Source organism: Hippichthys cyanospilos, chromosome 12 (assembly GCF_059441005.1).
Source record: "Hippichthys cyanospilos isolate Australia breed blue-spotted pipefish chromosome 12, RoL_Hcya_1.0, whole genome shotgun sequence".
Taxonomy (NCBI): Eukaryota; Metazoa; Chordata; class Actinopteri; order Syngnathiformes; family Syngnathidae; genus Hippichthys; species Hippichthys cyanospilos.
Window position 1 is genome coordinate 8,705,111 of NC_142380.1, and position 12,862 is coordinate 8,717,972.

General features: G+C 39.4%; 1 protein-coding gene across 18 annotated transcripts in view; it reads right to left on the reverse strand.

Moving 5' to 3' along the window:
- The window catches only part of mbnl1 (muscleblind-like splicing regulator 1), a 63,796-nt gene that overhangs the window by 37,802 nt on the left and 13,132 nt on the right, over window positions 1–12,862 (reverse strand). For all 18 annotated transcript variants that reach the window (XM_088428676.1, XM_088428679.1, XM_088428677.1 and 15 more), the window contains one exon: window positions 4,477–5,337. In XM_088428676.1, the coding sequence (XP_088284802.1) occupies window positions 4,477–4,650 (174 nt within the window). In that variant the 5' untranslated portion in view covers window positions 4,651–5,337. The remainder of the gene's footprint in view (window positions 1–4,476; window positions 5,338–12,862) is intronic.

The following is a 12,862-nucleotide window of genomic DNA, read 5'->3' on the forward strand; positions in this document are numbered from 1 at the left end:
GCCTGCATGACAAAGTATGTGAACGTTTGGGTTTAATAATTGGTTGACACTCCTTTGGCAGCAATATCAAAAACAAAAAAATGTTTTCTGTAGATCAGACCTGCAAAACAGTCGGCAGGATTGCTTTAAAATGTTTTAATACTATGTTGTTACAGCTATAGGCTACGTTGAAATCTTGATAATATTTTGAAGACTGCGGATTCTATCTTTAATATATATACTTTCTTAAAATGTTTTTGTTGTTCTTGATTCCTAAGTGTCCAGGGCCTGAAGTAGCAAAGCACCATACTGATCAAGTGGAATGAATTTTGGTAGTGTTCCACTCAACTTTAGTTTCATCTGTCCACACATTTATTATTGGACAACGGTGTCCTAAAATGACATCCATTGTTGCTTAATGTGTTACCTATTATGGATTTATCAACAAAGATGTTAGCATGTACCAGAGACTTCTGTAAGTCATTAGCCAACAAAACTTTTCCTCATGCACACTGCACTGTGTTCTTGCAGTAATCTTTCTGGCTAGTCTTCAAGAAATATCAAAAGAGCTGACCTTCTTTAATTCATAGAAAATGTCTTCTGATTATACATATGAAGATGAGGTATTTCAGAAACACGGTTTCTATTTTTGCATGCTTCATTTAAACCTTGTGTTGCAGGACAACTATTACCAACAAATCCAATCTTGCTGTGTTGATTTTACTTTAGGTTGGCTGACTCCTGACTCCAATTGGCTCTTAGAGACATTGATAGTCAAGGGGTTCACATACTTTTTCCATGGTGCTAGATCATTTAAAAGGGTTAACTTGGTTTACTGTATGCAAAAAAAAACAGTGTAATCTCTAAAGTTAAACGCCCTTGATAGCACCTAGAGGTGAATCGTTACAATTTTTTCATTTCCGATACAATATTAATGTTGTAGCCTACCGATCAAAAACAATATCAGTAGGAATGATACATCACTGCAGTTACGCACACTTGCATTTGAATTCACTATGAATATCTCTTCCAAGTGTAAATTTTAGATGACAAAATACTCTTTTGGAGTTATGCACACACACATTTGAATTCACTATGAATATATCTTCCAAGTGTAAATTTTAGATGACAAAATACTCTTTTAGAGTAAAATGAACTGTGTATTGACCATCATAGCTGTTTTGCAACATTTTATAACTACAGCTAAGTCTAAAAAATCCATTGATCTACAGTACAGTATCTATATAAAACATCATTCTGTGTCTCGCGTGTTTGATTTATTCCACCCTCATGCCCACAGCGGGAGCCTTTCACTTTCCAATTGCCAGTGTTACAAGTGTGACTATTTGCAAGGATCGTATTTAACCTTTCGCTCGGGTTAATCATTAAAAAGTTACAAGGCAACTTTAAAATGAGGGGGTACAGCCGGCCATTATCCTTGTCTAAATATTTACACCTCTTCCACATCGCTGAGCTTCCTGCGCTGTACCAAATAGATACACGGACCGCAGGCCTAGCGCTAGCTAATTTGCACACACAGCAAGCCCTAGTTGAAAATATTGATTACCTTATTTGAGGGAGAGACCTAATTAACTCATTCGGTGACGACTGTAGACGCCAAATATACATTTTAACTCGGACTTCACTAACAGCTATAGAAGTCAAAGGTTCATTTTAAATGGCAGTGAATAAGCTAATGTCATGAAAATCTCGAGTAAAAAATGCATTTTTTTTAAACTACAGTAGTCTGGTCAAAACTCTGTTCCCAAATCCCCTGTTGAACAGCCAAATGTGTCTAGCATGAGAGAAAAAAAAAAAGAGGCCAGCGAGCAAGAGAGACACAGACTGTTAGTGAAATGACTGGATTTGGGTGTGACCTATTCAGCTATGCACTGATGATCATGTGAGACCTGTTCTAATTATACCCTCTCCAGAAGAAGGTCGATCCTCACTCACATGCAGTAAGAGTGAGCACATGCATATCCAAGAGGCTGCAGGACAGCAAAGAAAAGAAGGGGGTGGGGTCAGACTATGGCATAATGGGGGTGATGAACAACATGCTGAAATCAACTGGTAGAAACCTGCGACAAACAAATCAAGACTTGAAATCCATATCCGATTCTTTTTTCTGTTTGTTTTTTCAGAGATTTGTTGTTTCATTACAAGTGGAAAAAAACTGGGTCGACAAAGACAAACCTCTATATTAACTAGGGGTGTGGAAATCCTGATCACGTGATTGGAAATCTGCCCGACCACAACAGTTTCAGTTGGTCAGAATTTGGAGGAAAAAGATCTGGGCCACGAAAATATATATAATGTAATGTACTGCACATTCAAAAAAAAAAAAAAAAAAAAAAAAGCGGGACTCTGAAACGCAGATCTTAAAAATAAGGTGACTCGGACTAAAGTGGAAAAAAAAAGTGTGATCCCTAATATTAACTCTTAGTGTCAGCCAAGTGGATATTACATATATAACCGGCAGTGGCAGTGAATGACTTAATATATAAGGCTTAATGGGTAATCAGTTCAAGTCCAAGCCTGCGTCCCAAAAATGGGCCCCTAAATTCACGCAAAGAAATCCTGTCAGTCCTGCCAGTTATTCCTTTCTGGCCGATAGCTGAGTTTGTCAGCAAGAATGACATTTTAAAGACATGTTCATGTATTGAGAGGTTTCCGCCTGCACATTGCTGCTGCGCCAGTGAAAGTCTAACCTGAATTAAAAGTGGGGATACTGGCCATCAGAAAGATGAGGGTCATCCGTACTTGGTTTCGTGGCAATTGCCATTCTAGTTCTGTATTTTTCAGATGATCATCAATTTTGATATATTGTCAGTTGTTTATGACAATTACTGAAACTACAAATTGTTTTCATGAAGTATTAAAGACGAATAAATCAGTCAAATCCAGGCCCACCTCTCTTCTTTTTGCGCGTTTATTTTTTGACACACATGCAGGCGTGACGTAATCTGGGAATAGATCAGCACATCTGACGACGTCCCTCTGACCACATCTGGCTGTAAACATTATCTTCGGTTTGATTGGAGCCAAACTGTCCTCATCCTAAACCGACCCTATTCACATACTGGCAATGACCCAGAGCTATCGTTTGGCTGTAGAGAAAAAAAAATGTACAAGTGGGTCAAAAGTTAGAGGTGAGGCCTGTCCGTGTTTTGAGACCTGATAAAATTTGTGACTGTGAAAAACACAGGTGGTGAGAGATAAGGGAAATTCTTGATTTCTGTTTTTGCTCAAGACCAACACATACTACTTAGTGGTGGACATAATCCTCGTATCTCCAAAATCATAATTTTTCAGAAGAACCCCAAAATGGCAAGTTGGTTTAACCATTTGCGTTGCATTGTGAAAGAAAGCACGGCAAATTGTTCAGTTGGTCAATACTTTGTAAAAGTAACGCCTACACATGTAGACTGGCCAACACAGTAAAAAATCTTGCTTTTGACATGGAACTGAACTCTCATATCGCTAAATCAGCACACTTCAGGAGACCAAATAGCAACTTTGGTCAATCATTGGCTCAGCTAAATGTTTGTAATTGAAACTGGTAAATGGACTTTCACTTTTTTAGTCTAGGGATTGAACCCATGACTGGTTGGTTTTAAGATGACCACTCTACCACTTAGCCAGACTCAGTTTGGTTTATTAAAAAAACAGAAAAAAAAAGTACAAAATGTTTAGAAAACAATGAATACTTATTTAAAAAAAAACATAAAAAAACACGTCTTGTAAATCACCTAGCCAGCAACCTGCAACTTGTGCAAAACCTTAATTTCACAATTCAGGTAATTTCCACAGCGTTGATTTAATTGACGAAATGAACTTAATTAGATTTTTTGCCCAGCTATACCATTAGGATCGCATCAGGGAAAAAAAAGCAAGCATTGTAAAAACTTTAGTTTGTAAAAAAAACACACACACAGGTGGACTGACAAAAAGAATTAAGTTAAAAAAAAACAAAAGTACATTCACCAAAATGCTAATTATGAGGCTTTGACCTGACACCGGCGTTATACAGTACACATTTGCATTCATACAAGACAACCCCAAGCTCCTTCTCAACTGCCTCAAGCGCAGGAAGTGGTTTGTGTGCAAGATGACGGCGCTATCACCTCACTTCTAATTGTTCAGACATGAGGCACTAAGGGCATCTGAGTTGGTATGTGCCAATTTTTTTCATGTGTTTTCACTCTGCATCCGCGCAACAGTGTAAACACACACCGATGCGACCAAGCAAATCACCCCAATGCTCCAAAAAGTCTGCTTCATGAACCCAGCAAGTTTGAATTTTTCTCCCCACAACCCTGGACTCTTAATCACATGCTCCCATCACCTGACCAGAAATGGGCGGAACCAGAAAGAGCGCATGCTGGGACCAGATGGCGCACTCTCCACTGGCTGTAAAAGACAGCTATTTGTAGCTTGTGACTCGACGTCTGCTACGCGGCATGTGCTCGGTACGGCTTCTTTTCACTATCTTACCTTGAGTGAGTCGAAGCAAGCGATGACCCGTCCGTTTTCCACCTGGCAACTCTTTGCCGGATGAGCGAACTTGCACTCCTGGTCCGAGCGGGAGCACGTGCCCCTCTGGAACTCCCTGCATACCTCCAGCGTCAGCCACTTGGTGTCGCGGATCTGTGCTATGTTCATCGCCATGGCAACGCGCCGGCGCAAAAAACAACTCCCGCTGAGATCGGTTGGAGCGTCGATTAAAAGTAGCGCTCGGGATTTTAATCCACGATTTGGCTTTTTGTTAGTGTGTTTGCGCTGATGTCACCTGTGCGGTTGAAATGACGCGTTCAAAAAAATGTGTCCAGGGTGAAATGTTGCAGGACGAAGTAAGGCGGTGAATTTTATTGCGCCATCTTCCCGATCAAGTAGGGTGATTTTTATCCAGGAGGCGGCCTGCTTGAATGTTCTCTCTTATTGCTCACTGACTCTTTGTTTCTGGAACATTCACGAGCCAAAGTAGCATAGGAGAGAGAGAGCCCTCTGGTTAAGATGCAGAGAAGCAGGCAACAAAGGTGATAGTCTGGGAGTAGTTTGCTTTGGGGTGGGCGGGACTAAGGACACTGAGGACCTTGCAGAGGCTAATAGGGTCCAAGGCCAAGGTAAGTAAAGGCAAGGTGTGTGATGCTCTGCGTGGGCCTTGTGGTGGGTCGGGCTGCCGGATGGCGATGACGGCGGATGGATGAGCGAGTCGGGGCGCAGTCAGACGAGGGTGCGGCAACCTATCCTTGCGCTATGGCAGCAAGCGAGCGAGGCGGGAGGGCGGGGAGAAGATAGAACTTCAGCGGTAGAAGCAGGTCAAAGCTGCGGCACACATCAGCAAAGGCACTTCCTCTGGGGAGACAGAGAAAAAAAATGAGAATTTTGAGATGATGTTACAACATTTTTCGAGGGAGGGTCAATCTTTGGCATTAAATTGTTACGGAGGATGGAGCTACCAATGTTGGGTAAATAATTTGGACGGGCAAACTCATTCAAATGTGCTTGCAAAAACATACCAGGAAATACATTTTTGAAGGTGCTTGCAAATATATTCAAACATTTTTAGCAAATACTTTTAAAAACACATGCTAAAAAGAGCATTTAAAAAAATAAACTCAATTAAACGTGTTCAAACGCATATGCAAGTACATTCAAATGTATTTGAGGATTGAGTAAGTAAAATTGTTTGTAATTTCATTGTTTAATGTTATATTTGTTCATCATTCTTTTCCCTCAGTGACCCAGAGCAGGCATATTTGCAAGTTAACACTTTGTGGCACTATGGGAAAAAAAAATGCTATTTGCTTTTTAGCATTCAACGGACAAATGCGTTCAAACACAAATACTGTAAATACATTCAAACACACATGCACATGTTTGAATGGAGTTTATGAATACATTCAAACATACTGCTGGCTAAATGCTAAAAACAGCATTTTGTAAATACAAACATTTTTTGTATATGTTTGCACATAATTGCAAATACGTAGCATTTTAAGAAATTTACCAAGCGCAGGTATGTTCAATTGTATTTGCAAATACGTTTGAACATATTTAAATACATATTTTCAAAGTACGTTCAAACAAGTTTGCCAGTGAAAGATGCTTACTCCACCCTTCGGTAAGTTGTGAGCTTTTGTTTTTATGTCAAGGTCAGACAAAAGTATGCAACCGTGGGAATGAAGAATGCGTAAAAATGTCAGAAATGCATCGGTTGTCAGCTAGACAAATAAAACTTTCACCCGCCCACCGCTCTAAACACACATGGTGCGCACACACTCTCATCACGCCACGCCGCACACAAGTACACACACACGCATCGCACTGGCGCGTACAAAGCAGCCATTCAAAAGTTTCCACCACGTCGACGCAATGAAATGAGATGAAAAATCCGACATCACTTACAGCGAGGTGTAGCAAAGCCGGCCATTGCAAATCTGTCCGAAGGTAAAAGAAGGGAAGAGAGTGAAAGAAAAAGGGAAGTTGAGGCAGGCCAAGAGGGGAAAGAGGTTAGTCATTTCCCTCCTTGCGAAGTTCCGTCAGAGTGTGGGCCAATGGGAGCTAGCGGAGTTGCAGCAACATTCTGGGCTGAGCGCCAGGTGAAAGGAGGCGGAGCCTACACAAGGCTGACCTGCCTGCTGCCGGAGTGAAAAGGAGTTAAAAGTACTCAGTTTTCTTTTACAAATTCTAATCCAGCAAGGTGTTCTCCCCTCAGAAGTCACACAAATGTGTTTTTGATCATGTTTGGCATTTGCTAATCATAACACGCAAAAAAGAATGTTTTTCTCTCTCTTTGCTCGTACTTTCTAGTTCACATGAAACCACAAGTGGAATTTGAATGGTAAGGCTCCCGAGGGATGAGTCTGCTCTTATCAAAGGAGGGGGGTAAGTCACCACACCCTGTGGAGAGAAATCATTTTTCTCTGAACAGCGTGTGCAATTTCAGCAATGCTAGGAAGTGCGAATGTTCCGCCACTGCAGCACTGCAACGTGCTGTAACACAGCCCTGCGCCAGTGCAGCCCGGGTCATGATGACCAAGCATCGCGGTTAGATGTGTTTCAAAGGAAAGAGAGAGTGAAGTTGCGGCTCGCTTTGACATTGCTCCGCACCTTGATAGCAAAAGTGGCCTTGGTGCCATAAATGACCTTTGAATTGCGGGCGTTATCTACTGTAAATACAAACGCTGCATTGCACCCAACACTGCAAAAAAAAAAAAAAAAAAAATCCATAAAAAAATCCATACAGTACAACGTAGGCGCAACCTCAAAACCAACTAACAAATTTCAAGGCCCACAACCAAATAAAACTGTCACTACTGTATCATGTATAAAAACTTCTAAAAGTTGTTAGTTGAACACAAATCTATTATTGTTTTACAAACGTGGCAACTTGGCAATTCCGTCATTGTTTGCTAGTGGCTATTTGTCGTTGGAGTAGATATATGAAAATTAATGTATTATTTGTATTATGTGGTACTGTAGTAAACAAATAATTCCTAGTTCTAAAGCCACTTTTGTGTGTGTGGTCAAATTCAGATGAGGTAATTGCATGATGAAGTGAAGTGATATGATGCAGGTTCTACTGATATAGGTAGCCTGCATTTTTGAAAATTCAAATGCAAAAATATTTTAACAAATTAGCGAAAGGCAAATACTTACACCAGGTATTGGTACTATGTTGATACAACCTTATGTTTAGGTATTCACGGCTTTTTTCAGTAAAATGAAACATAGCAACAGTTCAATGCATGAAAAGGTGACAAGCCTTCAAATGTTTCTATTCTGTTATTTCTGTGTAAGAGAGTGAGATTGCAGCACTGTGAAGTAATCCTCATTATGAGCGTTCGATATGATCCATCATGTCTGACCATGGATATCCTTCCCTTATTGATCGCTTTATCTTTTACCAGTAGGCCAAGCCCAGTAGCCAATTTGTTCAAATCCGCTCAAATACCGGACTTTTGTCAATGTATCGTACTCACAATGGCAGCTGATACGAGTAGAGATGGGCGAGTACCATGTACCGTGTATCAGTACTGGTCCGATATCTGGCCTTAGTTCAAGGTAGCAGTACTGGCATTGGCAACAAATACTAGTATCAGCAGTTTTCTTTTCTTCAGCAAATTCAGATGATAAATCGTGTAAACATAAATGGTTTTGCAAAGAAGTCACGTTAACACCTTTTAGCAATAACTCGCTCAATGTTCCAATCAATTTACTTTTGATTTGAAAAGAAAAATCTACCTTTTCTGCCACTGCATCAAAAACATCAAATTAGTTTGCGCATGGATACCTGCAGATTCCATGTGGAAATCTCATGTGTCCATTGAAGTGCCTGCATGTACCTCCTCCATTTGAGAAGCGCGGATGTTGTCGACACATTGCAAGAGGAAGCATCTTGAACATCAGCTCATGGACGGTTTCTGACATGATCGACTTGCTTCACTTTGCCAGTGAGTCATTAAAGCAACTTTGTGGGTTTGCGTGCCCTTTGGTAGTGCCAGTAGGAAACCTGCCAAAGCTTCACACCGAGGGTAGCACGCAGACGAGCACAAACAAAAAAAATTGCAGGCACAATAAAAGTAATGTGTTTCATACGGGCAGGTCTCAGAGTTGTCAGTATGACTAACTACTTAGGCACCGATGAAAAAAACAACAGAGAGGGTGCGGTTCAAAGGTATGATAGGCCTTCCGAAAAAGAGAACATAGGATTCACTCTTAGTCAAGTGACACTCCAGCTCGAGCCGAGTAGAAGTTTATGCGGCGTTTTGCAAAAATCCTCATAGCTGGCTTGTTTTGCTGCAACATCTACTATGGCAACAGAACGTACAAAATGATAGCTTCCAGCCAGCGCTTCTATTTTCAGCGTTTGACTGCAGAGGAGAAGGTTTCCTTTTGTTTGCTGCTGCCGGCTTTCAGCATACTGATAGAAGTGGAGGCAGGGTGACAGTCTGCTGAGATAGGTCATCAAAGTGGAGGACGCCAGGAGGAAAGGCAACACCGCAGGGCTCCATGGTGATGCCGCTGCAGCTACTCGGAATATTAGCGCTTGTCAATAATGCCCTCTCTGACCTTTACATATATGTTTACCATTCTGTCTCTAGAGGTTTTTACACAGACACGAAATGACGGTAAGAGCCAGTGGTATAAATGTAATCTGCTCAACGTAAATGTATAAAAAAAATATAGTGGAAGTATTGCTGCATGAGGCATATAGTACTTACATTGAAATGAAATTGAATATAACTAAATAAAAACAATAACAAGCTTGATACCAATTATTAATAGTCAAGGAGGGCAAGGAGGGAAGAAATGTCAGTAAAAGTCAAAATATTGGCATCAATTATTTTTTCTCCAAACTCAAATTCTTAAATATATTCTTAAATTCTTGAAATATCTAGAAGCATATCCTTATTGAACTTTTCAAGTTGGCAAAATGTTGCTTTCCTTTCTTTATTTTTAATTTACTTTTTGACATTATACATTACACTGTTATAAAATGTTGACAAAAAGGGGTCAGGGAGCTCCCTGGGACATAAGCATGTCTCAAAAAGGTAAACGAAAAAAAAAAACAATTAACTAAAATGGTAAAAATCCACTCATCTTTGTGTTAATTTCAAAGAAAAACTAGGGCGGTCAAGCAAGGAAATCTTTTTTTAACTAATTAATCACAATTTCCGTAGTTCATCACGATTAATCTTTTTTTTTTCTGCTTACTACACTTATATCAAATAACAGATATTTGAATAGTAAGCGTAGAAAAAAAAACAAAAATACCAAATAGTTCTCTGAGGTTAACTGTTTTAAAATGACTTATCAGTCCTCAGATTACACCCCCCTCCAAAAAAAGGCCTATCCAGATATTTATCAAAATGACGAATACTGGCGCTGATAATTTGCCCAGTCAACAATGGGTCTATTCCGATCCCTAAAATTGTGTAATTTTGCAAATAGTTATTGTGCAGCTATTAACATCCAAAGCTTAATTAAGGTAGATTGCAGATCAAAGCCCTTTAGGCCACTTAGTGTTGATTCTTGACAAAAAGTACAAATGTAGTAAAAGCTTTCAAATTTTCAAGAGGGGCCAGTAAGCACTACATACTCTATCAACCTACTGCATATTTTACATCAGCTCAAACACAGTATGCTGGTTGACAGTCTAGAATGGATGCAAGGAGGATTTTCATCAACAACTCATAATAACCACCTGACAATTTTTCGTTTAATTTGGTTTGCGGAGGCATTAAATAACTTAGTATGGTCAGTTAAGGCCAAGCAATCCCCGCTTATTTTTCCATAAGCCAAACTGGAAACAATGTGGTCTCTTGTTCAGCATGTGCACACACTGACAAATTGTGTCCCAATGATGTGTATTCTTCAATTGTAGAGAATATAAGATTATGTGCAAGACTGGATTTTTTGTGTTGTGTTGTGTGCGTTAAGGATTTCGTGAAGTGAACGGACATTAACGATAATGCCTGGTCTCATGGCTTAATGATAAGCTCATTGGATCTCATTTATGTCGTCTGGGTCACCATGCTGAAACATCGGATGCTTTCTTCAAGGCAGTGGCTGATGTCATTGGGGAGCGGTTTGATACTGTATATAAGTCATGGTTGACGCCCCCTTACTATTGTGTAATGTTATACAAGTGTTAACAGGAAGGTAGGAAATTCTCTATATTTGACCATATTTGGCCAATATTATCAGCCAGAAGATTCATTGGTTAGGCCCTATAACATATGATGCATGACTCATGTAATATTGACAAAATGGATGGAAAATGGTGGAAACATCCATCCTTTACAGATATTTATTGCATGGTTAAAGACACTGTTGTAATTATTATTTTGTTAGAACATGATTAAATTGTTTTAATTTTTTTGAAATGCAGCATTAAAAACCAACAATCACAGCTATAAAAAAATAAAAAAAGAGGGGAGTTGTCCAAAAACACTAACAAAACAAGTAGTCGTTTTTTTCAGGGGTGTGTTTGCTTTCTATACTGGTTGTGGACCTTGTCTGTGTGACTTTCAGTTATTAATTTTCAGGGAGCGAAGCCAAGCTCATGAGGTGTTATGAGTGCTTGCCTAGCCTTCTTATAATGCAGACACAAACAGCCTGGTGAAGGAAAAAATGAGGGAGAGCAATAAAATAGTTTAACGTTTGTATTACCTGACAGTGGGTTGTGCTTTGAAAGCCTAAAATTAGCCATCTCTGGCCTGACTTTGTAAAGCCAATTACATTTAAAAAAGCATACCGCACTCGGGGAAAATCAACCAATCAAAGACAGAATATATGACAGATGAAGTGTCAATCATCTGCCGTGCACTTGTGGGCATACTCACAACGGGGCACATAATAACGTAAAATGTTAAACTGACAACAGTGAGTACAATTGCAATACTAAAAGCTGTGGATAACATCCATTGGTTTGTTTTGATAATGCTAATATAGCATTACCAAATGTACTTTTAGCTAGTGCAGGGCAATATGGCCCAAGAAAAAAATTGCAATTTTTTTTTCAGTCATTCTCAAAAATTACTATTTTGATCAGTTTTAATGGAATAAATAAACCCGACAAAGCGTTGATTTTTTTTTTTTTAATTCTGTAGGAATTATTTAGACAAAAGTAATACATAATTTAATTTGAATATAAAAATTGAATTTAAAATCTGTTTTAATGTAAACTTAACATTCATAGCTTGTGCATGACTTACTTAAAGGGATAGTCTAATTTTGCTATGTCTAGAGGAGAAAAATGTAGTATTTTGACTAAAATTAGATAACCCATGTGACAATCATAAGATGAACTGACTGATTCGAAGAGGTAATTATAGCCAAAATATTAACTATAATATAATAAAAGTGGCTAAATAAGGAGACTATCTCTTTAAATGCTGCAAATAAGTAATTAGTACCTATTGTAAACATGTCTTGTAAACCACCAACCATCAATCTGCCACTTTGGCAAAATCTCAGTTTTTAAAATGACAAATTAATCGAAAGAATTCAATTTATTGCCCATGCCTACATTTAGCATTTATTGTGAGTGCTACTTACAGTAATTGTTGAAGCTGAACATTTTCTTGCGAGCGATTATGAACGACCACGTTCAGACTCATTTCGATTTGCGAAACTCTGGACACAACAGCGAAAAAAACAACGCTGAAGCAACTTGCTAATTTCTCCAGAACCAGTATGACTCAGACTGCTCTCGGGAAAAAACTAGACTAATGTTTACGGTCCACATGTTTTGATTATTAGTCATGTCAAAAAAAGACATATAAATATTATAGAAGGTTAAAGAGGCATATACTGGTTGTAATAATGATATGTCATAATAAGCAATGTTTTTTGCTCTGTGAGGGATTTCATTAGCACAGTTATCCAAAGCTGTGACATATTGCTGAAAACAACAAAAGAAAAGCACTCGTGTAATAAAGGCTTAACCTGTCAGCGCCAATGCTGTCAAGCATATAATCCCGCCTGTACTCTATATCATGGGCTCCACACATGCGTGGAGAGCTGTTCAGTGAGAACACCACACACCTCAGGTTGCTGCTGGACTAAAACTAAAACTGGGTTTACGAGTCAAGTTTTTTTGCTGCATGACAACACAATCTACAAAAAATCTCTCTTGCTGCATTCGTGCGCATTCTTGTGATAGTGTGTGCGCATGAGCGCCACTGTCTGAGCTACCTACTGACTCCCACAAAGTCACAACAACATTCCACATCATTGCCTCGACCATAGACACAGCACCAAGAGGAAGCCTGGAGAGATGAGAGGGAGGTGGGCAGAGGTAATGAGCAGAGAAGGAGGGGCAGAGGGAGAGGAGATTTTTTTTTTAAGCTTCACAAGGTTCACTGATCAT